Source organism: Aedes aegypti, chromosome 3 (assembly GCF_002204515.2).
Source record: "Aedes aegypti strain LVP_AGWG chromosome 3, AaegL5.0 Primary Assembly, whole genome shotgun sequence".
Taxonomy (NCBI): Eukaryota; Metazoa; Arthropoda; class Insecta; order Diptera; family Culicidae; genus Aedes; species Aedes aegypti.
In genome coordinates, this window is record NC_035109.1 from 205577128 (window position 1) to 205602855 (window position 25728).

At 38.1% G+C, this 25728-nt stretch overlaps 1 protein-coding gene across 5 annotated transcripts in view; it reads left to right on the forward strand.

The window, feature by feature from the left end:
- LOC5564774 (visual system homeobox 2) overlaps positions 1 to 25728 on the forward strand; it is a 248507-nt gene that overhangs the window by 85208 nt on the left and 137571 nt on the right. For all 5 annotated transcript variants that reach the window (XM_021848920.1, XM_021848919.1, XM_021848921.1 and 2 more), the window contains exon 3: positions 22733 to 22814. In XM_021848920.1, coding sequence (XP_021704612.1) covers positions 22733 to 22814 — 82 coding nt within the window. The remainder of the gene's footprint in view (positions 1 to 22732; positions 22815 to 25728) is intronic.

Genomic DNA, 25728 nt, shown 5'->3' on the forward strand with positions numbered 1-25728 from the left:
CAAATATCCCATGAAGCGATTCTCAATCCTATCAGCTCCACTCTCAATAATTGTCTACCCGACTGGAATAAATATGAAACATTTATTGACTCTAATCTTGATGTTAACATTTCTTTACAAACAAAACTTGATATTGACAATGCTTTTGTAATTCCATTGTTGAAGCCAGGGGCATTGCAATTTCAAAATGTGAAGTAAAATTTGAATCCGTGATTATAGACGATGATCTTGAACGGATCAAGAGATCCGTCTTAAAAACGTGAGGAGCAGGCAATTTCAACGCATTCGCGATCTTGCTATGAAAATTATATGGCAGGATTTGCAGAAAGAAGCCAAGAAACGTTTTTCTCAATGAAGAAACACAAATTTTGAAAATAACGAAAATTCATTTTCTGTCAATGGACAGTTCGGATTCCGCCATGGACATTCGGCCACTCATCAACTTTTACATGTAACAAATTTGATCCGTTCCAACAAACCTGAAGGCTATTCTGCTGGTCTTGTCCTTCTAGACATAGAAAAAGCATTCGACAGTGTTTGGCATGAAGGTTTGATCGACTTTAATTTTCCAACATACATTGTTAGAATAATTCAAAGATATCTATCAAATCGTACACTTCAGGTTAATTATCAGAACTCCATTTCTGAAAGACTTCCTGTAAGAGCTGGTGTTTCCCAAGGCAGCTTTTTGGGACCAATATTATACAATATTTTCACATCTGACTTACACTCCCGTGCAAAAGTTTGGGTTCACCCCCTCAAAAACATGCGAAAGTGTTTTGTCCATATCTTTGTGATTACACGTCCATTTGAAACTCTTTAAGCCGCATTCGAAAGGCAAAGAGTTATTCTTACTTCGTATGTATTTTTCCAAAAACATTTTTAAAATTTTGTATACTGAATTTTTACTTGAAGTTGTTACATTTTCCAAAAAACACACGGAAAAATCATATTTAATTTACTCAGTATTGGATCGACCAAATTTTAAATCAAAGTGTCATTAGAACCGTAACCTTATATTCTTTGAAGAGACACCACGAAATGTTTGCGGAAAAATCTGGAAAGTATTCAAAATCCATGAAACAGTCAGTCAAGTCATCGTGCAAAAGTTTGGGTTCACCTCTCAGTATGGTGTATCGTGCAAAAGTTTGGATATTTTTTCTTAATACTTGCAAAAATGGAAGATTTCTCCTAATGCTTCCTAAATGCTTCTCCTAATGGGCTTCGTAGCCGTGCGGTTGGTGTCACCAGGCATTTAGCCGCATCGTGCTATGGAGTGTGGGTTCGATTCCCGCCTCAGGCCGGTAAACTTTTCGTGAGGACTGTTTTCCGACTGTGCCACTGGGCGTTGCATGCTAGTCCGTTGTCTAGTGTGGTGCTTCCTTCAAAGGGCATAAATGGCCCACTGGAAGCATTAACGTGTCAGTGTCTTTAATGCTTACAAAACTCAACTAATAATATTCCCACATAAACCAAAAGCTCTTTATTTGAAACCCTCAATTAGACATGTTGTCGCGATGAGAGAGGTTCCAAGAAATTTGTCAGAGGAAGTTAAGCATCTAGGGCTCATGCTAGATAAGATACTTTCATAAATTCCATTGAGGGCATTCAAGCCAAATGTAATAAATATGTAAAATGTCTCTATCCCCTTATTAATAGAAAATCAAAACTTTGTCTTAAGAACAAGCTTTTGATATTCAAACAAATTTTCAGGCCAGCCATGTTGTATGCTGTACCAATATGGACTAGCTGTTGTAATACCAGAAAGAAAGCTTTGCAGAGAATTCAAAATAAAATATTGAAAATGATTCTGGTGCTGCCTCCCTGGTATAGTACCAATGAGTTACATAGAATATCCAATGTTGAAACATTGGAACAAATGTCAGATAAAATAATTCATAAGTTCAGGCAAAAATCGTTACAATCTTCTATTGTCACGATTAATGCGTTATACAGTATTGGACAAAACATTTGCAACTTATTTGATTTTCCATACAAAATGACCAACTTTGTTAAGCTAGATCGCAGTTATTTATTGACCAATTCGAATGAAACTTTCACAGAACGTCAGATATAACTTGAATTTTAACATATATTTTTGAATAATTTTTCCAATCACGAGTTTATAAGTAATAACGGTTTGACTAAAGTGTAATTTTCGACGAAAAATTCAAAACTTTTTATCTCATAATCCCTAGCCCTACACAAAAACTGTCTTCAGCAAACTTATTCATCTCGTCAAAATCTACAACTTTGCTGAAGATACCATGAAGCTATTCCTTCAATATATTTAGTTATGTCATTTATAAAAAAATCATCAAAAAATTCACTTTAGTCAAACCGTTACTGCTTTTAAACTTGTAATTGGAAAAATCACTCAAACATATATGTTAAAATTCAAGTTATGTCTGATATTCTGTGAAAATTTCATTCAAATCGGTTCATAAATAACTGAAATATGGTTTATCAAAGTTGGTCATTTTGCATGGCAAATCGAAAAAGTTGCAAATGTTTTGTCCAATACTGTATATATTTGGGTTAAGTTAGGTTAAGTAAATTGAAAACGTGTTTTTTTCTCTTATAAGCAGGTGAAATCAACTCACCTGTAAAAATCTGAACTGCTACGGCAAATGAAATGTAATATGTTGTTAACAAAATGTTAATTATATCTTAAATTTGTTTTACTAAATTAGGATGATTGTGTTGTCTAACACAGAACACCTAGATATAAGAAATGAATGTAATGTTTGGAATTATACAAATGAAAAAAAAAAAAAAGAACGAGCTGGTACAAAAAAAATCGCCTGCTGCAGAAGCTCTGGGCAGTCAATGCGGTTACTTATTACGTCATAAGCAGGGAATGTCAGAAAACTCAGTGCAGTGCCAAAAACATGCGTGCCACTCAGAACTTGATTGTGCGTCTCCCATTCTTTGCGAGTTAACTCAAAGCAAGGCGCAGGGGACAATTTGTTTTTGTGCGAGACAAAGCAAAGCACAATCTCTACTCTTTCAGTCTTTCGTGAAAGCACAAAATCCACTCTAGAATTTTTTCAACAAACTATGCTAAACAAACTATGACATAGCTTAATATGTGCTTTGCAAAAATTTATAGTTGTGGATCTTGACATATTTGGTAGAGTCAGAAACATAAGGTGGTGACGAATTATGTTCAACGTGTTTAAGAGTTTTGACAGGCACATATTAAAGAAATGAATTCAAGTGAATTTGTTTACGCGTGTATGGAACGCAAAGAGTGAAAATGAGACAACTCGATACCATACACCCCAAAACACATTGCGAGTCAGCACTGCCAGGGTGTAGTCCAGAAAAAATACTCCTGCACGTCTTTCGAATTTTGGGTGCTATCTCGCAGCAGCGTGTGTAGCACCGAAAGAGATTTTAGTCGCACCCCATCCCTGGTCATAAGCAAACATCCTTTGAAAGTGAACTCGTCGATGACGTTGTGACTCCAGCCCTATTAGTTGACACCGACTATCATACGCAGGCAGCAGAATAGGATTCGACCATGGTAATCTTTTTAGGGCATATCGGACGAAGCATCGTTGCACTCTTTCTACACGAGCGATTTGAGTTTCGTGGTATGGAGCCCATACTTAAACAGCATATTTCAGAATGCTTCTTACAAGTGAGCAGTACGCAGATTTTAAAAAATAATAATTCCAAGATCTCACGTGATCTAACAACGTTCCATTCGCGCTATAGTCAAACCTTATTTGCGCCCTCGATTTGGTGAAACTAATCACTTTACATTTTATCGCATTCATCTCCATACCGTTTAATACACACCAACTAGATACGGACCGTATCATACGGTGTCGATGTCTTGTTGTAAAGCGGCACAATTGATTGACGAGCAAACAATTCGATAAATTTTTAAGTCATCCGCATACATGAGACGATGAGAATTGATTCGATCGATTAAGTCATTGATGTAGATTATAAATATCAAAGGTCCCAAGTGGCACCTTGTGGGACACCCGAAGGAGTTCGAAAACGCGTAGACTCAACAGATTTTAAATTAACATAAGCAGTTCTATCACATAGTTACGATTTCAACCAGTTAATAAACCAGTCAGGGAAACCTATGCCATGCTGGAGTTCAGCAAACTAGCGTACGTCATCAAGTTGGTAGTAGTGAAGCGATTCTTCGTGAAGCCATGCTGATACTGTGAAATGAGAGGCAAGGCAGCGGAATACATTTTGTCGCGAATCAATAGTTCGAACGTCTTCGCTAAGCAGCAGAGGATCGAAATCGGTCGATAGTTCTCAATGTCACGAGAGCTTTATGTATTGGTGTAATTGCAGAAAACTTCCATGCGTCTGGGAAACTACTTCAGTCAAGGATAAATTGAAGGTATTGCCAGTACCTCAGCACAACGTTTGATGGAAACAGGTGCAAGTTTATCCGATCCTGGGCCTTTCGATGGATCGATAGCGTTCAGGGCATCTGTGACATAAGCTATTGAAAACGTGAGACAAGGAAAATGAATATCGAGAGACGGCAACAAATTCAACGCTTTCGAAGGTATCAAAGGAGCCGAGGAATTGTAGACCGATTTGAAAAAATCGGAAAAAAGTTCAAGTGATTCTGCAGGGCTGTGACTCGTTATTTTTAATGGGAGTGATTGCGAACCTTTCCTTCTTTTGAAGAAACACCGTAACACGGAAGGATCCGCCTTAACCTCATCTTCGATACGAAAAATGTACTCGCGGAAGGATTAAGATACGCTTTCGTTGTATTCACCCTCAAGTCTCCGTAGGAGGGAACGGTTTTCTTTGGTACGGTATTTCAGGAAATGGAGACGCACTTTTCGAAGGACATTTCGCCAGTGACAAACATCAGCGTTCCACCACGGTAAACTATTCGGGTGGTGAGGAGAAAATCTGCGGAGAGATGTGTGTCTGTGTATTACTCCGAAAACCACGCTGTAGAAATTGGCAACCGCTGCGTTAACATCGGTGTCTCGAAATAGGTCCTCCAAACTAAGCAAGCTCAGTTCCTCGATAACAGCATTGTAATTGCAACGGTTGTCAATACTAGTTCTTGCTCCGAAGACACATTCGTCTGTAGGTATGAAGAGTTCTTTTCGATCCTTCGACCGTGACGCTTGCTCCTGGGCAGTGCGTCAAGAAAGCCCGAGAAGTCGTCAGTTGTTTTCCCTCTCGGTTCGCACGCCTATTTTCTCTGAGTGCTTTTATATCGCCGAGCAAACGAGTGAAGCTGAAAGTGGATTGTTGCTGCTCAGTCAAGGATGACGGATCAATTGGTGATCTCGTTTCATGCTACTATTTCTAATCTATAAAATATGTATGTTTGCACATTTAATCGATACAATGGTGGGACGTAAATATGATTTTTCAACAAACTATCGTTTTGATTCATATTACGAACAGCTTTTAATTTCTGACACTCTTCTTTGTATGGGAAACATTTCACACGAAATGTTTCAATTTTTGCCGTTCAAAAGTTCGCATTTTCGTGGCTTGTTTTAATAAGCATTTTTCATCGCCATCTATGAAAATCAACAATGTCCAACTGCATTTGATGTCGGTTTAGTGGCTTAGCGATTTCAATTGATGATTTCACTTCTCGATTATTGATTTTTATGAGCTGTCCGGAATTTGAATCAAAGTGTCCGGAATTCAAGGCAAAAGTAAGGAAGCGTCCGGAATAAGAATCATGGAAAGTCCACACATTTGTATTTATTTAACATTATTCACGTTGCAGAATCAAAATCTCCACCCACAATTCGAAAGCTAAGTGTTTTCAAGACTCGATAACGTGGAGGAATCATTCAAAATAATTTATTTATAATGCTTTTTTATCAGTTTTGCTCCATTGAGGTCTTGTGTCCGTAATATGAATCAAAACGGTATGAATGGTTCGTCACTGAGAGTGTCGACATAAATTCTGGTTCATGAATTATTAATGTTTAACATTGTTTTACAAAACAACCCTTTCTTTTTACCTTTATTTTTGTAATTAAAAAAACTTTGAATGGTTCGACACTACACACACTTAAATTATTTTACGGATTCCTGTGAAATCTCAACAGCTAAACAGTTCGGTAATAGTAGTTTACGGAACAAGTTGCAGAATGATGATTTTTACAGCACGAGTCGTAAATTTATCCTACGAGGCTTGCCGAGTAGGATAATTACGAAGAGTGCTGTAAAAATCAAGTTCTGCAATGAGTTACGTACAACATTTTTTGCAATTTCGTAGAAGACAACTTGAGGGTATCAGAAATGATATCGGAATGCATTTACCATTATTTTACAATTTCTGAAAAATTCTGAAAAAAATGATTCATTACGCAACTCAAAACAGTTGCGTAATGAGAAAGCGTTGCGCACTGGTTTAAGTTGCGTAATGACTATTCCCGCACTGCATACTTCAGTGTAGGAAAGTAGGCCGTTTCATGACAGATTGGCGTGATGAAAAATAGCCTATTACGATGAGAAATTGCATAAAATAAATTAACGGAGTACGGTAATTTTTTACAGTATTCGGTGAAAACTCACCTGAATCCGTCAAATTCCGACGAAGTTACGGTGTTCTATTTCACCGAACTGTTCAGCTGTTGAGATTTCGGTGAAATTCACCGATTTCCGGTAAAATGAGCTTAGTGTGCAAGTATAGACTTGCGGAGTTTCACTACGATTTGCTTGAGCGAGTTACATTTTTCGAGTCGAACATGGAGACTCGAGATAGATAGCGATTAGCACTCCCCCTCCTCTGCTGAGTTAACTAGATGCACAGCTACGGTCGCAACGAAAGATATTATATTCGGAGGATAGTTCGGAGTTACTCACATCGCTCCGAAGCCACGTTCCTGTCAGCACGATAACATCATAGTCACAGGAGGCAGTAGCCATAAAAAAGTCGTCGGTTTTGCTACGCATGCCACCGACATTCTGGTAGTAGACGGTTAACGGTGTAATTGATGAACGATCCGTATGACGATCGGAGATCGGAGTCGGCACAGTGGTAGAAGTTGAATGAGAAACAGTGATGGTGGTGTTTGGTAAACGGTTGAGAGCTGTGGGAGACTGTGAGAACTGTGCCTTAATAGAAGCATACGTTGTTAGCCTTAATTAGGCATACGATCGAGGAGCAGAAACCGCCACATGTCACGGTTTCTCCACTGATTTCAAATGCAACACTGGAATAGTCCCGCTAGTGTCATGTAGAAGGCCGATCCAAAAACGATCGATGAGATTGCGAGATGCAGTGAGATGATCAAATGTAACTCACGTCTCACTTGCTCGTATCAGCTGATGCTATTGCGTGAGCGACATACGACGATGGTAATAGACGTATGTTTGTCAACAACTAACACCTCGACGAATGGATTACCTGCTTTGCTCTTGTCCACAGTTGATCAGGAGTTTTCTCGTTTTATTTTGTATGGGGAAAGGCATGTAACTTCAAAATATCTTGTGAGTGGATGCTGTAATCAAAAAAATATTTGATAGCCGTGATTGCCATTATCATCACGCACAACCGGTACCAAATATTTTTTCAAAAATAGTTCCCAATTTTGGGAAATAATTCGTTAGATGTATTTCGCATTACAAATATTTTTCGCGTTACCTTTTAGCGATTTTTCGTGCATAGACACTAGCGCATGTGCGTTACTATGTGGTGAGTAGCAAATCTGGGCATGCATGTAACCCATTGACTCGACTTACGTTGTATGTATTATATGACAGGTTGGCGTTATGAAAAACAGCCTATTACGATGAAAAATTGCAAAAAGAACATTTGAGTCACCTTTTTCAATTCTTCGTTAGTATAATTTCAAACATTACATTCATTTCTTTATCTAGGTGTTATGTGTTTGAAAACACGAAACGTCGATAATAATTCTAATTGTCCCATTTTTATCCAGTGACAGCTAATCGAATCTATTAAGTTATATAATTTAACCAACAAGGCTATCGGCTCTATGCCATTGCTTCAAAATAATGCACCCTAAATCTCTCGACAATAGATATACTCTTGATTGTAGTACATATTAGAACCAGGAATCATTGAAAGTCAAAGCAATTACCATTCAGCCTAATTGTCAATCATTGATTAAACTCATCGCCATCGGCATGCAAATTTGAACAATTTCCCGTCCATCCATTCTGCTACACTCAATCTACCAAGCGTGACATTCGATCAGTCGTCCTCACACATAGACTTCACGCTCTTGCCTCCATTGACGCTCTGGGTAAATATTTAATTTAAACGTTATTTCGCCCAACAATAATTGTTTTAATTAAATCCAATCTAGCACTAGTCTGGTGATTTATCGATTATCTGCCTTAATTAAACGAACCTGCGCTCTCATGTGTGTTGATGGTTAATTTGTGAAATACCGTGAATGCCTCAATTTTTCACACACAGACATTCCTTGTCAACCTACCCGTCTTTTCGTGTTCACCCCTTTATTCTCCGGAATGGGGGTTGTACACACATGCTAGTTTATCTGTCTGACCAGCTCGGTTACGGGGGAAAAAGCATATGGAAGATACATACGGCAGTTATGTGCCGCACCCAACACGAGGTGGCAATTTCAACCCATCTGACTAACATAAATTTGGACGGTTTCGGATGTGCTTAGAGAGAATGCGGTTGTACTTACAGAGCAAAGCATACCACATTGTGTTAGGATTAAGGGATGTTTTGAGTACACCACACGAGTGGTGTCGGAAGCGTGGTGGAGCTGCAATGAAAAGGAAAGTTTGGAATTGATGACCATTTTAGTGGTAGTATTTTGTTAAATTACGGATCCTAGGGGAGGTATTCAGGCTAATACAGTTGATTGCAAGAGCTAAAGTGACCTAAGCAACCAGAAGTTGGATAAAAGTGCATATTTAGGCTTAACAGCTCGCTCTTCAAGTAATTAATCAAACTTCAGTTTTCATAAGGGTCGTTTGAGTTGCTTATAGATAATGACATTTTTCTTAAAGTAACTTGTTGTGAACTTTCTAGCTATTGACCAGTTCATGAGTAACTCTATAGAGAATCAAGTTTTGTTAATATCCGTAGCATTCTCTTAATCGTCGGAAAAAGTTCACTGAAACTAGATTTATACCAAAAATAAACTTTGGAGTTCACTGCTTAAGTACAAACTCTATACAATGCCAGGCCAACTCAAGATCTCTCCGGTAATCCCAGAGTCGGCTAGCTACTGGGTTAGTGTATTAGTGTAAATTTGTCACGTAACTTTTCAAAAGGACCTTTCTAACATTGAGAGGCTCTGTTTGTTTACTTTCTTGTTGCTCAATAACTGAGCACGAAAAAACACATAAGAATTTTCAATGTTCCCAGATAAAGAAACATCCGACAAACATTTGCTAACACAGCTTAGAATCGTCCAGAACCAAGAAACAAGACTGAAACGGCTCTTTCAATGTTTCGCCTCGCTCGGTGTAGGTATGTGTTCATTATTGTGTAATTAATTTTCCTAGAAGAACTAATAAAACGAAATTAGTAAAATTCTTCACATGTATGGTTTCGACAAATTAGAGCTTTAGTCTCGGTCCCACGTGTTTTTCTACACACATGATGCGAGAAACAGAAACACTGCTACCAGTTTGTAGCCAAATATGCTTCCGCTTCGTGCCACAGTTTACAAATCCACCCCTCAACATACGCCCAGCGGACATCCATCTAGTACGATTCGAGCAGTTTTTGGTCGAACCATCGCCTTCAGCCATAAGTATGTGAGCAGCGTAACCAGAGAAACGTGATTTTAGAATGCTTTTCGCCTACTTCGTTGACGGGTACCACAGAAACACGCACACACCCAGACAAATGCCCAGACCGTGGCCTACTGTGTGTTGTGGAGGATCGTTGGAAGGACGAAGGAAATTTGCCCTGCGCAGAAGCTTCAAATTAGTCATTATGCGAATCCTGGTGAACGGAGGTGGGGAAGACTGCTCGAGGGCAAAGCTTTTTGTTTTATTAGTTCGCATTTTTTTTATTGCTCGACGGCGACGACGGTGAGCTTATTGAGACGAACAATATGGCCAGAGAAAATGTTTTCAACCTGACGTGTGGTGGAAGTACATAACACATGAGTGCAGGACAGAATCGCACCAAATGAGTAAATACCCTGACATGAGGTGCTGAGGGGGTTGGAACGGGATGGGATGCTATGCGAGTCTGTCCGCCAGTAAATACGGAGGCTTGGTTGGATTTAATGAAATAAATAGCTTCTGTGATGCCAACCTACGCTTGTTGTGAGGATTCATTAATCGTTACCTTAACAGCCATCGGATTTGATGGATATACAAGGTATAGGCTGTGTTGTGATGGGTAGGAATGTCTGTATCGGACAAGGTGTGTGGTGTGTAGGTGTGGTGACATGTGATTATAAATTTGAGAAAGAAACTGTCTTCATTCATACTCTTCATAATACCTAATGTAGTTTTTGTGGCACTTTTTTCAAATTAAAATGTTTTCAGTTTGTGCTAAAAAAAGATTATCCGCATGGCTTGAAAATTGTACTTATTCTTTCCATATCCATTCTGCAAAAAATTCTAAGAATATCAGTTGAAATATGGGAATCTATTAATAGTTATGGAGCATTAAATGCCTGAAATCTAAAAAAAGGTTTTATTCGTTCGTTTTGAATTTTGTGACACGCTAACCTCGTTCCGCGTTTTTTTTTCAATTCTACTGGTGAAAATAAGATTCGAGGATGGTGCTATGCCACGTGCAAATGTTCTATGGAAACATGGTTTTCAAAGTGATAATAGTGTGTTTGTTTTTTTTTCGGAGATTATATCTGAAGATAATTTGTGGAGTTTTGTTTTTTTTTTCTAATTCTCGATTTGCTTGGGCTTTGCTCGAGAGTGCTTTGTGATAGCTCCAGCAATTGAATTTGTTTACCGCGAATAGTTTTTTTATCTACGGTGTTTGTTAAACGTGTTTATACAAAAATTGAGTGTGGGATGCTCGGTTCGGCATGGATTATGAACTGCAGTTTTTTGTCGATTTTTCGTGCGGTGCGTGCATTTTGCTGGGTAGTGCTATGTTGCGGCTCACGTTATTGTTCATTGTTAGACGAGCGACGAGTTGCAGAGGAATTCAGAAAAAGGGATTTGGTGACTCTGATCTGATCACAATGCGTAAAAATTACCCATTTTTCGACCAGAACGTCTGCCGAACGTATCCTATGGCACTCATATTTCATCAACATTCCACAACATCCCGTAACACCTATGAGAGGTAGTAGAGTTCTCTGCATCTTTCTTAAGTTCAATCAATCATCCTTTCCTAGTCTCCAGCTTTCGCAAGGACGTGGCCAGGATAACTCTCGATTATTGGAGGATGCGTCAATCTTGTCTAAGAGTATTAACTGTCACACATCTAATAATAGCAAGAGCACCTTAATGTTTAAAATTTGTTGTTATTAATGTATTAAAATTTTCAACTTTGACTTTTCTGAACAAGCTTGATTACTTCATCGGCATTCGGCAATACACATATAAACAGGTAAATTCAACTCACATGTAAAAATTTTGAACTGCTACGTAAAATGAAATGTAATACGTTGTTAACAAAATGTTTACAAATGCTTAATTTTGTTCTACCAAATTAGGATGATAGTGTTTTCCAAAACAGAACACCTAGATATACGATATGGTTTTAATGTTTGGAATGATACTTATAAAGAACTTAAAAAAATAAAGAATTTTCATACGTGAAAACCACGCTGTCGTTTTGATATTTTGATACAAAGTGTTCATACCTGACATTTTAAATGAAAGTTTTCCCAAAATATAAACTCAAAAAAAATATTATTAGAAAAAAAAATCTCCATCAAAACTTAGCTCACTTGTCGTTTTCTATGGCTAAACTGCATGTCTGGGAAAAATTTAAAAAAATCGTACGCCCTTTTGATTGTATAAGCCCACAAAGAAATTTGAGATATTTAAACGGTTTTTTATTGGCTGTGAATATCATAAGAAATATACTATCAAAATTTGGTTCAAAGTTGATGGTTTTAGTAATTTGTAATTTCTAGGTGGAGTTTTGAATAGGAAGATCAACAAAATATGGAGTTACGCACATTAAAATCACTTATTTTTAATATTTTAATTAGGCATTATAATACCGTTCAGTAATCAGTATGTTCAAATGTTTTCAATGACACATTGCCCTTATGCCGCCATCATCAGTTTATGTGGGATTCAAACCCTGTATGGTAGATAGATTAGCAGGTAACCAACACGGACACAGAACATTCTCAGATTTCTCGGCAACACAAACTGGAAGTTAAGTTTTTCTAAAATTACCCCGATTAGCATGACTCTTAAGATTATATCCTCGAATTCCAATTCCTAGAATGGCATTAGCGTTAGCGTTAGCGTTAGCGTAGTTACGGTATACTTCGTAGATTGGATACTAGCAACATTCATGTTTCTTTTTAATAATCTCATCCTGACTACTTTCAAGAACAAGGCAGGGGAGTATACCTTGTTCAAATCATAAACAAGAATACTAAAAGCATGAATATCGCTATTCCCGGCCACGCCCATCTTTACCGTAACTTGGGATAGGGGAAGGAAATGTTGATGTAGCACTTACTTAATGAGAGGCCACCGACTCAGCGACACCCTCATAAGTGCTACGGAGTTGGAGGTTGGGGAAGGTATATTGTCAGGATTCGCCTAGAAAGCTGGCGATAGACCATAAATATTTGTTGTTTAAGCGTTTTAAAATTAATCTTTTGAATGCCGGCAATCAAAAGAGAAAACAATAGCTTATTTATAGTATAAATAGTATTTCGCGAAATGCTTGTCGATTGTGCAGTAATATTTTTGCTCAACAACCAGTAAAAAGCAAAACCGATCCCTCCAGGGTCATCGGATTGTGTAACGATACGCGTAAAAAAAAAATCACGCCTATTGAAAAACTGTACTGTGCTCATTGAAAAACTGTACTGGGTGGTACTGTATTTTTAGATAATCGAAAAACGAAAGGAAGCGCGTTCGAACTAAACACCCTAGGACACAGTCGGTTTTTCTGCTCAAAATTATACGAAAAGCAGGATCGATCCCTCCAGGGTCATCGAACAGTTAAAAAGCATCCACAACCGATTGTTAGTTGCGTTACACCCGCCCGGACAGAATGCGCAATCTGAACATAATTATCAAACTCCGAAAATAACATTTTCCGTTCAAGAAACGATCAGAAGTTCCACGACGCGAACAAAAACGATCCGGAAGGCTCACAAAAGAAAAAGTATCATACTGGAACAAACTCACCGGATTGATTCTCTAAATTTATGTGCTGCATGTCACTTCCGGATGGTTCGGTGAACTTCGGGCGGCCAAAAACCAACAGTACTGAGGACACAAATCAAACAAATCACTTTTTCATTTTTCATTTTTCACTATTCCATTTCTGAATGTAAAAACGGTCCTGCTTGGGCTTCACGAAGCACTACCCAGCAAGACGCTCCAAAACAGAAGAAAAAAAATCTCCGGCGACGAAAACATGCGCGAAACTGTGAGCTAAATCTATCGGACGACGCAAAACCGAACTGTCCTGCTTGGGCTTCACGAAGCACTACCCAGCAAGACGCTCCAAAACAGGAAAAAACAAAATCTCCGGCGACTAAAACATGCGCGAAACTGTGAGCTAAATCTATCGGACGACGCAAAACCGAACTGTCCTGCTTGGGCTTCACGAAGCACTACCCAGCAAGACGCTCCAAAACAGGAAAAAAACAAAATCTCCGGCGACTAAAACATGCGCGAAACTGTGAGCTAAATCTATCGGACGACGCAAAACCGAACTGTCCTGCTTGGGCTTCACGAAGCACTACCCAGCAAGACGCTCCAAAACAGGAAAAAACAAAATCTCCGGCGACTAAAACATGCGCGAAACTGTGAGCTAAATCTATCGGACGACGCAAAACCGAACTGTCCTGCTTGGGCTTCACGAAGCACTACCCAGCAAGACGCTCCAAAACAGAAGAAAAAAAAATCTCCGGCGACGAAAACATGCGCGAAACTGTGAGCTAAATCTATCGGACGACGCAAAACCGAACTGTCCTGCTTGGGCTTCACGAAGCACTACCCAGCAAGACGCTCCAAAACAGGAAAAAACAAAATCTCCGGCGACTAAAACATGCGCGAAACTGTGAGCTAAATCTATCGGACGACGCAAAACCGAACTGTCCTGCTTGGGCTTCACGAAGCACTACCCAGCAAGACGCTCCAAAACAGGAAAAAACAAAATCTCCGGCGACTAAAACATGCGCGAAACTGTGAGCTAAATCTATCGGACGACGCAAAACCGAACTGTCCTGCTTGGGCTTCACGAAGCACTCACGGTGAACAGCTCCAATTCCTAGAATGGCATTACTCAAATTCTATTATCACGGGGCAATGTCATTCAATGTTATTAAACATTGTGGACAATAGCATTTAGCGTAATGATGCGTTCAGGATGATGACTCCCGGGTTAATGACATTCGGGGAAATGAAATTCGGTGTTATGGGGTAGAATCTGTTCAAGAGAGGTTTGATTTGAGTATACATTTTTAAGGAAGACATGTAAATTAAGTTCTGCTAGTGTTATGATTTTTAAATCAATGAATCCAACAATACCGAATATATTTTTCTTAAACGTATTTCAAGTATTGAGGCTTACTTTTCTCGAGTTGGCTTGGGAATGGGTTGATTGGTTGATACAATTCTCTCACTATTGTATTTATTCAGGATTCTTACATGTTTGTGAGATCGAAAAAACCGGGAAAGCTACAGGTAAAATGATAGATTTGTGAAAAATCTAAATGTTGTGATGTATACTACAAATGATCACAAAAGTCTTGATAGTGGTCTAGAGTGCCATAGTTTGGCCAATAGTGCATAACTTTGCCATCGGGGTTTAAGTTCTGGGGCAGTACAAAGCTAGCCAGAATAGCCGAGGGCAGCTAGTTGGGTTATAACCATATTTTATAAATAATAATAACAATACAAAACTGGCTCCGTAATACCTTATATCGCTTGAGCCTATGAAAAGTCAGTCAATTGTGAAAAACTTTGACGGCATGTTAGTGCGATGTGTCATTTAAAACATTTGAACATGCTTAACGGTATTAGAATGCCCAATAATTCTATTAAAAATTAGTGTGTTTATTGGACTTAAACTTTTAAAAAGGACGTAACATAAAATTTCTACGATTTTCTCATTCATAACTCCACCCAAAGATAACAAATACCGTCGTGCGGGGTGACATTGGTCCATAAGGGTGACTTTGGGCCAAGATTTTTACAGCAAACTAAAACCAGAATTATGAAAACAATGTACCATGTAGCAAGAAGACGTTATAAATAGCCACTGGATAATCATGGATAAGTTTTTTGACACCTACATTAGCCATGAGATGCATTGAAAAGGGCGGTCAAAGTCACCTCCTAGGCCCAATGTCACCCCGCACGGCGGTAACTTAAAACACCGACTTGAAACCAAATTTTGATGCTATATTTCTTCTGATAATTACGGCCAATAAAAATCCGCCTCAATATCTCAGATTTCCATTGAATTTGTGGAATTATACAATCAAAAGGGCGTAACTTCAAAACGGGCATTACGATTTAAAAAAAAAAATGCCCAGACATGCAGCTAAGCTATAGAAAACGACTGGTGAGCACAGATTTCTTGGAGATTTTTTTCTGGTAATAACGGAGCACCGTGTATTTACGTTTAAGTAACCCATTGACTATCGAAATCGGTTGAAATGGCTAAGATATTGACAAAAATGATTTTATGCACCCCAAACCTTTGCACGATATTTTTTCATATATTTTTTTGAATATGATATTTTACAAGTGCTTCTTAAAGATCATGAAATAACGGTTCTAATACCGTACCGGTTCAAAATTTTTGTTACTCCACTGCAGAGAAAATTGGCCATATTTTTGGAATGTAATTCTCGAATATGACACAATTTCCAGTAAAAATTTAGTAAAAAATTCACAAAAATAAACGTTTTTGTTAAAATACCTACGAAGTCAGATTGACTCATCTTCCGATTGAGGTATAGAGAGATTCAATTGGACGTGTAATCGTTAAAATATGGACCAAACACTTGTGTATGTTTTTTTGGGAGTGAGCCCGTGCTTTACCTGTTGGTTCATCGATTAGGTTGGATTTACATGTTTTGCCATAGGCCGGTTCACACTATTTGTTGCCTACAAGTTCACAAAAAATCGTTGTTCAAGAAATAAATCCACCGGCGAGAATAACGATTTATTTATATTTTGCGTTAGGTTCCCTTCACGGTACATAGTACTTATCATGTTTTGGTGTATTTCAGTTTCTATTTTCAACCGTAAAGTCGGTAATATCTTGAATGCATAAATCGACTGATTTTTCGCGTATAGTTTGAGCACTACCCTGTTTTACAACACATTTACGTGAAATCACCGAATTCGCTAATCTCATTACTAAAAGCTCAACAGCTGAACGATCGGTAATCCATTCGGTAAACGAATGAATTACTGACCTTTCGGTAATCCGCGTTTCGTAACTACCGAACTTTCTCAATAGTTATAAAAAATTTAGGTTATTTGTAGTTAATCACTGAAAACAAGAAAAAAAAAATCGGTTGAGAAACGACGGAGATATAGCTATCTGAAAATGACTGTTCTGTATGGGAAACTGGCTTTAGTACATTTTTAATGTCCGAAATCTCATCAATAAAACATATAAATCGTAATCTTAATAAGTAAAGAAATTGGATAGCATCGGCTGAGTTTCCACAGCATTTCAACGCTTTTCAATCATCGCGGAGCAGCAAGTGCTTCGGGGAGCACGATCTGAGAAGCCAGGTGTAAATATTAAAAAAAAAAGCATGGACAATTGTCTAACCATTTGATCAGCCAAAATTTCAAATCAATTTGATAGTCGAACCGTAATTTCATATTCTTTGAAAAGCATTTCCAAAATTTTGACGAAAAATCTGAATACTATTTTGACGTTATCAAAATATTCATTCAAGTACCGTTTTGATTCATATTACGGACAGCTTCAAATTCCGGACACTCTACCTTGTATGGGAAACATTTCACGCGAAATGTTTCAATTTTTGCTGTTCAAAAGTTCTCAATTTCAAGGCTCGTTTTAGTAAACTTTTTCCATATATATCTTTGAAAATTTATAATGCTTTCCAGATGGTGACCATAATGTCCCGAAATACGGTTACACCGTGGAGTAAATAGGTCTGATGACCCATAACGTGGGTAGATCATCTTTTCGTGGTGTGTTATGGGGTAAAGATCTACCAGTGAATCCTAGTCCTGCCTGTTTCAAACGAAGAGAACAGGATATTATAGTAATCGAAGGAACATTTTTTAGTCATTGTTACATGTTTAAACCTTGTTGAAAGTGACAAGTCTCGGTTTTCCCGGTTGCCGAGAATGATCTTGAGACAAAGAAAAAAAATAAGTCGAATACAACAATTTGTTTTCTACTCTTTTATTTATTAAGTTCAAACTAGAGAACTTAATAAATAAAAGAGTAGAAGGAAAGACTAGGATTCTGATGCATGGACAATATCGGTGTAATTTCTTGGCCTTATCAAGGGATCCAATTTCGACTAATAAAGGGGCGCGCCTGTGGAGAGTGTATCCACCATATTCTTCAAAGGGTATAAATAGCGGAACCTTTCAATTAGAATCCTTTCCTGCGATCAAAGAATTCTTAACAACTGTAAGCAAACCGAATATTTTATCACTTCTCAATAGTGATAATGTAACACGACATGCACTAAAGAAAGGACACGGGATATACTACAATAGATCAAATATTGGTCGCAGTGGTTTATGTTCCGAACAGAGAAAAATAGGTCTGATACTTTTCCGAGAATACTTAATTTTTTCAATGGAAAATTTTAAGAATATTGATCTTGCAAAAGTTGTAGAACAACTTGGTAATCTTCGAATCAAGGACCAAACATTTCTTGGCCAAAAATATTTGAACGTCTCTCTGTAGTATCCTGTAGATGATGTTTTTTTCTTTGCAGAGATTTAATGATCGTCAAGGACATTCGTATGATGGTCGGAAAAATCCGAATTAACTTATGTAGTGTTGTTAAATGTCATGAATATCCCGTGGATTTGGAAATTCCTCGTGAAAAGTATCATAGGAAAATGTCTGTTTCCATGACCAATCCAGAGTCACAATCGGATGGTCATACAAGCTGATGCCATATCCCACTTGAAAATGTGATATTAGTTTTTTTTACCACTTAAAAGCATAACTTCCAAGTAAGCGGATTCGATTCTTAAATAAAGTGATTTATATGTTATATAGCCTAACAAAAATAACATCTTTGGGTTCCTCAAGAATCAAATCATATGTCTAAGAATGATTCAAATATGACGTCCATCGTTTTTTGAGATTTCTAGACCCCCCCCCCCCTCCCCCCTGGGTCACGCTTTTTCCAATACCTTCTACACGTACTGTCACACTTTCGTAGACACCCCCCTCCTCCGATAAATGATGGACGTCATTTTTGGATGATCCCCTACCAAATTTGGTGTTGCTGAATCAGATGTTGCTCTTAGGAATTTTCCAGCACTTCACAATTTTGAGCTACAAGTTACCAAAGTTGGGGAAAATACTGGTTTTGTCATTGTTCACATGGAATATTAAACTTTTTGTAATCTAATCGACTTTTATATAGGGTACAATTTAGTTTAAATTGCATAATTGAATATCGAATAAATCGCTTTTTTCAATATGTCTGCAGTCTCCATAAAAAATCTTCGTTTCTTTCATATGGTAATCTTCAATACATTTCTGAAGCGTACAAAATCTTTTGCTCATCGAGAGCATTATGAACTTTGTTGATAAGTAATCTGTAACGCATCCATATACATATTAATTAAATAGTTGTATTTTGGTGTTTGACACAAATCAAGTGACACCAATATAAAAGACGTGTAAGTGAAGTAAGTTTCGTGTAAGTTTGGAGTTTGACGTTTCATTATTAATAATTGTTATTCCTTTCCGTGTAGTTTTCGCTTCGCTTCACAATTCGCGACTACCCTGGCCGCGCCCTGAGAGTCAAAGGTTAATCCCAAATCTTTGACTTAGGTAACGGACGGAGAGGAGGCAACCCTCATACAACAGTATAGGATTGTACCACCTACGAATTTGCGAAGAGCTCAATGCTTATTCTAATTCTAACACAATTTAATTCCACTGACTAGAATTTGTATCCTTTGATTTAGGCCTTACCTGTGAGTCCGTCTTCAGTGTCGTTATAATTAAAAAAAAAACTATGTTTACTACGCCTCAATCCATAGTTATGGTTTGGATAAATATGGGACTCTGCACAAAAATCAATCCCTCTTTTTTACTCTTCCATAAAATTAGTAAACAACAATGCCAGTAAACGTCGAAATCTCATACAAAAGCCTAGGCCGTCCCTTATTTTTCGAAAATGTAAAATGTTATGAATTTGTCATCTACACCTGATACCTTCAAGGCCGTTGGGGGACCACATAGCGTTCACATAGGGACTTCAAATTTTTACATAATTTTTTCCTTACGAAAACGAGCACTTTACAATGACGAACTTATAACATTTCACATTTTAGAAAAATAAGGGACGGCCTAATAGAGCCCCCATGGGATTTTGACTTTTACTAGCCTTGTTGTTTATGAATTTTGCGAAAGAGTGAACAAGAGAGGACCTTCCTCTCTTTTTCAATCCTTCACAAAATTAGTAAATAACAAGGCCAGCAAACGTCAAAGTTATATACAAAACCAAAATAGTGCAGAGCCCCAGGCAGTTTTTGCAACCGTTGTGCAATTTGTTATTGGGCCACGGGAGGGGCTTTGGCATTTGGCTAATATTTTTTAATGCTTCTAAGAACTTAAATGTTTTGCAATTATTATGAGGGGGGCAATTCCACACCGCTTTTTGAATTAAATGATTCCCTTGAGCAGCGTGCATAGTCAAATGGTCGCGTCAGTTTAAAGAGACCTTTATAATCGCATGAAAAGTAACAAACTAATTAGCAATTGGAGCAAATCTAACGGGAAACCAAAACTGCACTCCAGGATCTAATTAGCGGTTCCAATAGGAACACACACTCGAGCAATACCTATGCTGCTTTGCAATTCTGAGAAACAAACATGGCTTCCCACATTGTTTCGCAATCACTCTGCAAAACTTTAATGGAAGTTGCATTCACGTACGGGAAGAAACAAAAAAAAATACGAAGAAAATCAACCGCAATCATTGCGAAAAGCTAAAACAAAGCAACCCGCAAAATTAACGGAAGTCCGAAAAGGGGTAGGGAGTCATTGCCTCCGATGTGATCCGCTTTTTTACGCTTCGAGAGGGTGTCGATACGAAGGTACAGGGACGTTTCGATTTTGACATCGTGCAACATTGCATTGTCAATTTTGAATTTGCTATCCAGAACTGGTAATATGAAGGAATTTCCAATCATGTTCTTGGTTTTATTGAGGTTTTAATTCAAAAGGATGGGTTTGTATGTTCGAGCATTTGTTGCGGGAAGACGTGCATTTGACACATGTATCGTGAAACATAAAAGAAAATTTCCCTTTTCAATGCGAATAAATTCGTCCTGAATAGGCAGACACTCGCCAGGCAGTGGAAGGTGTCAGCTTGCGAAGCACCACGGAAGCAGAAGGAAAGCGAAAATATGACTATACGGAGCGCTGTGCGCTAAGAAAGCACTTCCTTTATGTCCCAATGATATTTTGGTTGACAGAACGACAAAAGGCCCGCAGCTCGTTGCAGACATCGACCCAAGCAAGCGTTGCAAGCGTTACTATAGAAATGTGTTTTATTCTTTCGACCTTTTCTGCTCTCTCGTGGCTGTATGGCAACGACGCCCGTTTCAAAAGGTGTGCTGCGGCTGCCGGTGAAAAGCAATTTCGGTTGACATGATTATAATAATTTCGTGATAGTTATTTAATTCGAGTAAATTGACACGCTTTGAGAACGTAATCAAAGTGTCACAATATTCAACCCTTTTTTTACGGTGGATGGCTGAGGGATGTACCCAGGCAATTTTCTGGTGACTTCCTGGAAATTCCTGGTGGAAGGTATGGTGTTTGTTATCGTGTCTGCAAATGTGTGGATTTTTTGCTAACCGAATTGACCTGGAAAGCCGCATTGATTTTTTTTATTATTTTGCAGCAAATGAAAAAAGGGAATATTTAAATAGACACGGATCAAACAAAGGCGAAACAAAACCTCCATGCTCTTTGCAGAGCAAAATCTAGAATTCCGTAAAAAGTGTACTGCGATCTGTCAAACTTGGACACGTTTTGCAGTACCGAGAGACCAAATGCAGTACTAGAAGTGGTTTCCATTATGAACCCGACTACCATGTCTCTATTCGTCTCTGGTTCAAATCAAAAGGTCAAAAAATCAGCTGGCGATGTTCTCATAGCTTATCGATGACTTCGTACCACTCAAGGACAACATTTGAACAGTGACACGAAGCTAAATTCAGCCAGAAGACTGTAGAGCATTCGTGTCCGTGTGGCTTCAACAGAGGAAGCAGATGCAGATGTAGACACTATTCTTGCCAGAAGAGTCGTGGCTCAGTAGGCGAGAATTTATACTTTCACCTTCTTCTATCAAGCGTTTATTCTCAAAGCAGAGGGACACTGCCTACTCAGCTTGATGTTCTGTTCGTATTGCAAAGATATTTGATTTACTAGAAAATCGAGAAATATTCCAACTAGAAAAGATGCTCGACCGGTGGGATTCGAACCCACGACCATCAGCTTGGTCTTGCTCAATAGCTACGCATTTAGTTCATATACTGAAAAAATCGTACCGATAATAAATAAGTTTCGTATATCTCGAAATTCATTTAACGACGGAAACTTTCTGAAAATTGCAAACATGTGCGTAACAATATTTTTGGTTCAATAAAAAATAACCAGTGAAGCATAGAATGTATTAATGATTATGTGTCGATTTATTTCCAAACTTTACTAAATTTTATTGATGTCCTTCGAATTATCGAGTGCTCCCTCAAGTAAACCTCAAAGGGCGTAAATATATCCCCAACCTGCTACAAAAGTTGGTACACATTGGACGAAAAACGAAAAAACTCAGCAACGAATAATGTAATTCGAACAACAGTCAACCTTTTGCCGTTGAAGCGCACAGAATCCCAAATCACAAAAGCCAAACCATTATGGGGATGGAAACTTCGTTCCACTTTGTGCTTATAATGAATAAAATACTAGACGGCAACCATGGCGCGGCGGAGAATGGCACTCTTTCGATACGACTTCTTTCGAGCGATCGCTATCTTAGGGTTTTCTTTGCCAAGAGCGCTCCATCGACTACAAGGTAAAGGATAGTTCTTTTCTATATCATCCACTCTCACCACCATCCCTTTGGCAAATCTATTTGACTTCCTTTTACGAGCAATCAACTACTTTACATTTTTCTCCTGATCGCTCGTAAAGGCACACTACATGAAACGGTTGATTTGGGGACAATCTTCATCCCCACTTTTTGCAGCTATCATTTGTTATTTGTCTGGATAAACGGTTTCAGATGGTTCAGACGACGGTAGAAGCTACAATTGGTAGCGATTTTTTTTGGTAGTAGAAAACATTCGAAATCATCTCAATTAACGAAGTACCTAATTATCTAAATATTTTCTTCTCTCTTTCTCCCAACAGGTGGTGTCGATTCTACCAAAGATTTTACGTTAGAGAATATTAACGGTTATGGAAAGAAAAAGAAAAAGAAGCGAAGACATAGGTAAGAACATAATAATTTTGTAAAACAGATAATACATAATTTTTATAAAATTTCGCAAAACAGTTTGGATTTTTTTTGTGTTAATGCTTCGTTTGCATCCCGTATATATTTTTTAATATATTTGATTATTTGAATTAATTAAAAAAGTCATGTTACCACTTGAATCATGGCATATCTGGTTTAAAAATAGTATCGAGCGTAATCTGTCATCAAACGGCCTACTTTCCTGCACTGAAGTATGCAGTGCGGGAATAGTCATTACGCAACTGAAACCAGTGCTGTAATGATTCATTACGCAACGCTTTCTCATTACGCAACTGTTTTGAGTTGCGTAATGCATCATTACAAAATCATTTTTCAGAAATAGAAAAATGATGGTGAATGCATTACGATATTATTTCCGATACCCTCAAATGGTCTTCTACTGAAATGGGTTGCGTAACGATTCACCACACAACAGTTTTCAGAAATTGCAAAAACATGTTGTATAAGACACTATCTGCCCTTCTCCGCCTGCTTGTCCCATGTTCTATGTTAACCTTATGGACCGCAGGACAAATATGCGTAGAACGGCAGCTATAGAAGTCTATGATTTCTTCAAGGAACGCGAAATAATAAAAACGCTTTACGAGATAATAAAAAAAAATTCCCCCTGTTTTATGTGTGTTTGTGGCCACATAATACATACATATTTATAATTATCATATGAATCACATTTTCACACATTTTGCGTAAACTGCAATACTTTCCTCATAGTACTCATTTTTTCATGTCCATTCGACAAGTAATTTCATTTTAGGTATTTCTACAAACATCAGTTGGGATTTTGATAATCTATCGAATATTATGGAAGTTATACCCTGAAATCAAAACACAACTTCTTACCTTACCATATAAGTCCAATTTGTGTAAATCATACTCAACTGTATGATACTTATTTTTTGCAATTTCTAATCGTAGTAGGTTGTTTTCCATCACACCATTTTTTTCCGCATCTGCATGACGTACTTTCCTGCAATAAATTATACAGTGTCGTGAAAGTCATGATAGTTAGTGATCTGGGAGGGAGGCACAGATACTACACACGAAAAATGAAACAAAACTTTTCTAAACTGCAAGATAATTGCAGCTTCCCAACGACAATCAAGGAGGGCTTGGGGAAAATCGCTAGTTTTCTTTTGTTGTGCACATTCGATCTTCCTGGACAAACATGGAAAATGGGCCATGATTTTCTGTGCATTTTATTTTAATTTTTATTTAAAAAGAGTAAAAAGATGCGTGTTTCAATACTTAAGCCCTATTAAAATAAAAGGTGCTATCGTGACATTGCTTTTGGACGTGCAGGAATTTATTTTCAACCGATTGTTGTCAACTTGGATGAAATGCAAAAATATGTTTTGTTAAAATACGCGCTTTTTCATATTTGTCCACTCTTGAAGATCCAGTTCGTGACAGCAGAAATCTCGGCTCACCTTGACGTACAGAAAATTTGTATCGGTTTCTCCCTCCCAGCTAGTGATTATTGAGATGGCATTGAAACAAGAAGAAAGTCGCCGGAGAATTTTTTACGCCATCATGGAAAATCCAACTGCGAGCATGAGGTGGATCGGAAGCAGTGAATCAATTGTCAACCAACACGCAGCAATGAAGACTTTGTTCTCTCTTATTCTTGGTGCAACAATTCTGTTCCGCAACAACAGTTGATCAACACTTGAACAGAATATGACAATGATCGCTCACTGCATGCGTAGCGATTTTCTAGGCTTTGCATTGCAATTTTTGAGAACTTTTTCCGTGTAGATAAACATTACTATATTATAGAACAGCATCCATAAAACAAATCTAGAAAGATTCGTGAATTAGGAGAAACTGACAAAATGTACACAATTTAAGAAACTATAGCGGTGAAATTGTAGCTTGATTGTCTATTCACTGCACTTGAACTTTTCCCCTTTCGATAATTTAACTATTCAAAAAACGCAAATTTGTAGAAGACGAAACTTCACCTCATGCAAAACCACACACTGTATTGATTACGCCTGTGTTTTTGTTTATCAAAGTGATGGGCGCATCTGAAATCGAAATCAAAACACGGTGAGAGTAAACGGCGACACTGCAAACAAAAAATAAACAAGGCGTACATGGCGGGCTTAATTGAAACCAGAATGAAAACACAGGCTCATAACATTGGGCGATACTGGCATTCTTGAGTGCGTTTAAGGCAAAACCTTATAGTATTTTTTATTACGAAATAGCTAGGAAAATTGAAGAAGATGTGTGTGGTATTGATGAGGATTTTGAAACTAGGATTATGAAATGTGTATTAAAGTGAAATAGTTAAAGTTGGAGTATATTTTCACCAATTGGGATTAAAAATTGCACATGAAATTTATTAATTATTTTCTCATTGTTATTGATTTTTCAGATAGGCCCTTACCGCGAATCCCTCTCGAAATTCGATTTTGTGTCTGAAATAACCGATTATTCAAGAATTGAAAAGATTGCAACAATGTTGCTTGCTGCGATTGTCATGACAATTTTTCTTTTGATTGTATCCCAATCCGCAAAAGTTGAGATAAACAGGAGTGAGCGCGCTCGTTTTATTGTTTGTTTTTTGTCTGTGTTGATGACAACTTGATTTACTGATCGGAAGACAACTAGGAATCACCCATACAACTGCTTCTCGGGTGGTAAAATCTTTTGAGGAGTCCCAGACGACCGAGCGGCGAGCTGGAAGTGGAAGAAAATCGAAGACAGCTGACCCTGTTAAGGCCCGGAAGATGTTGGATTATTTTAAACGTAATCCGAACCTTTCGATTCGCGACGCAGCTCTGAAGGCCAAGTGTTCCGCCTGGTTCGTTTAGCAAATCATGAGCCGACATAAGCTTCGTGTATTCAAGGCCTGGAAGGCACC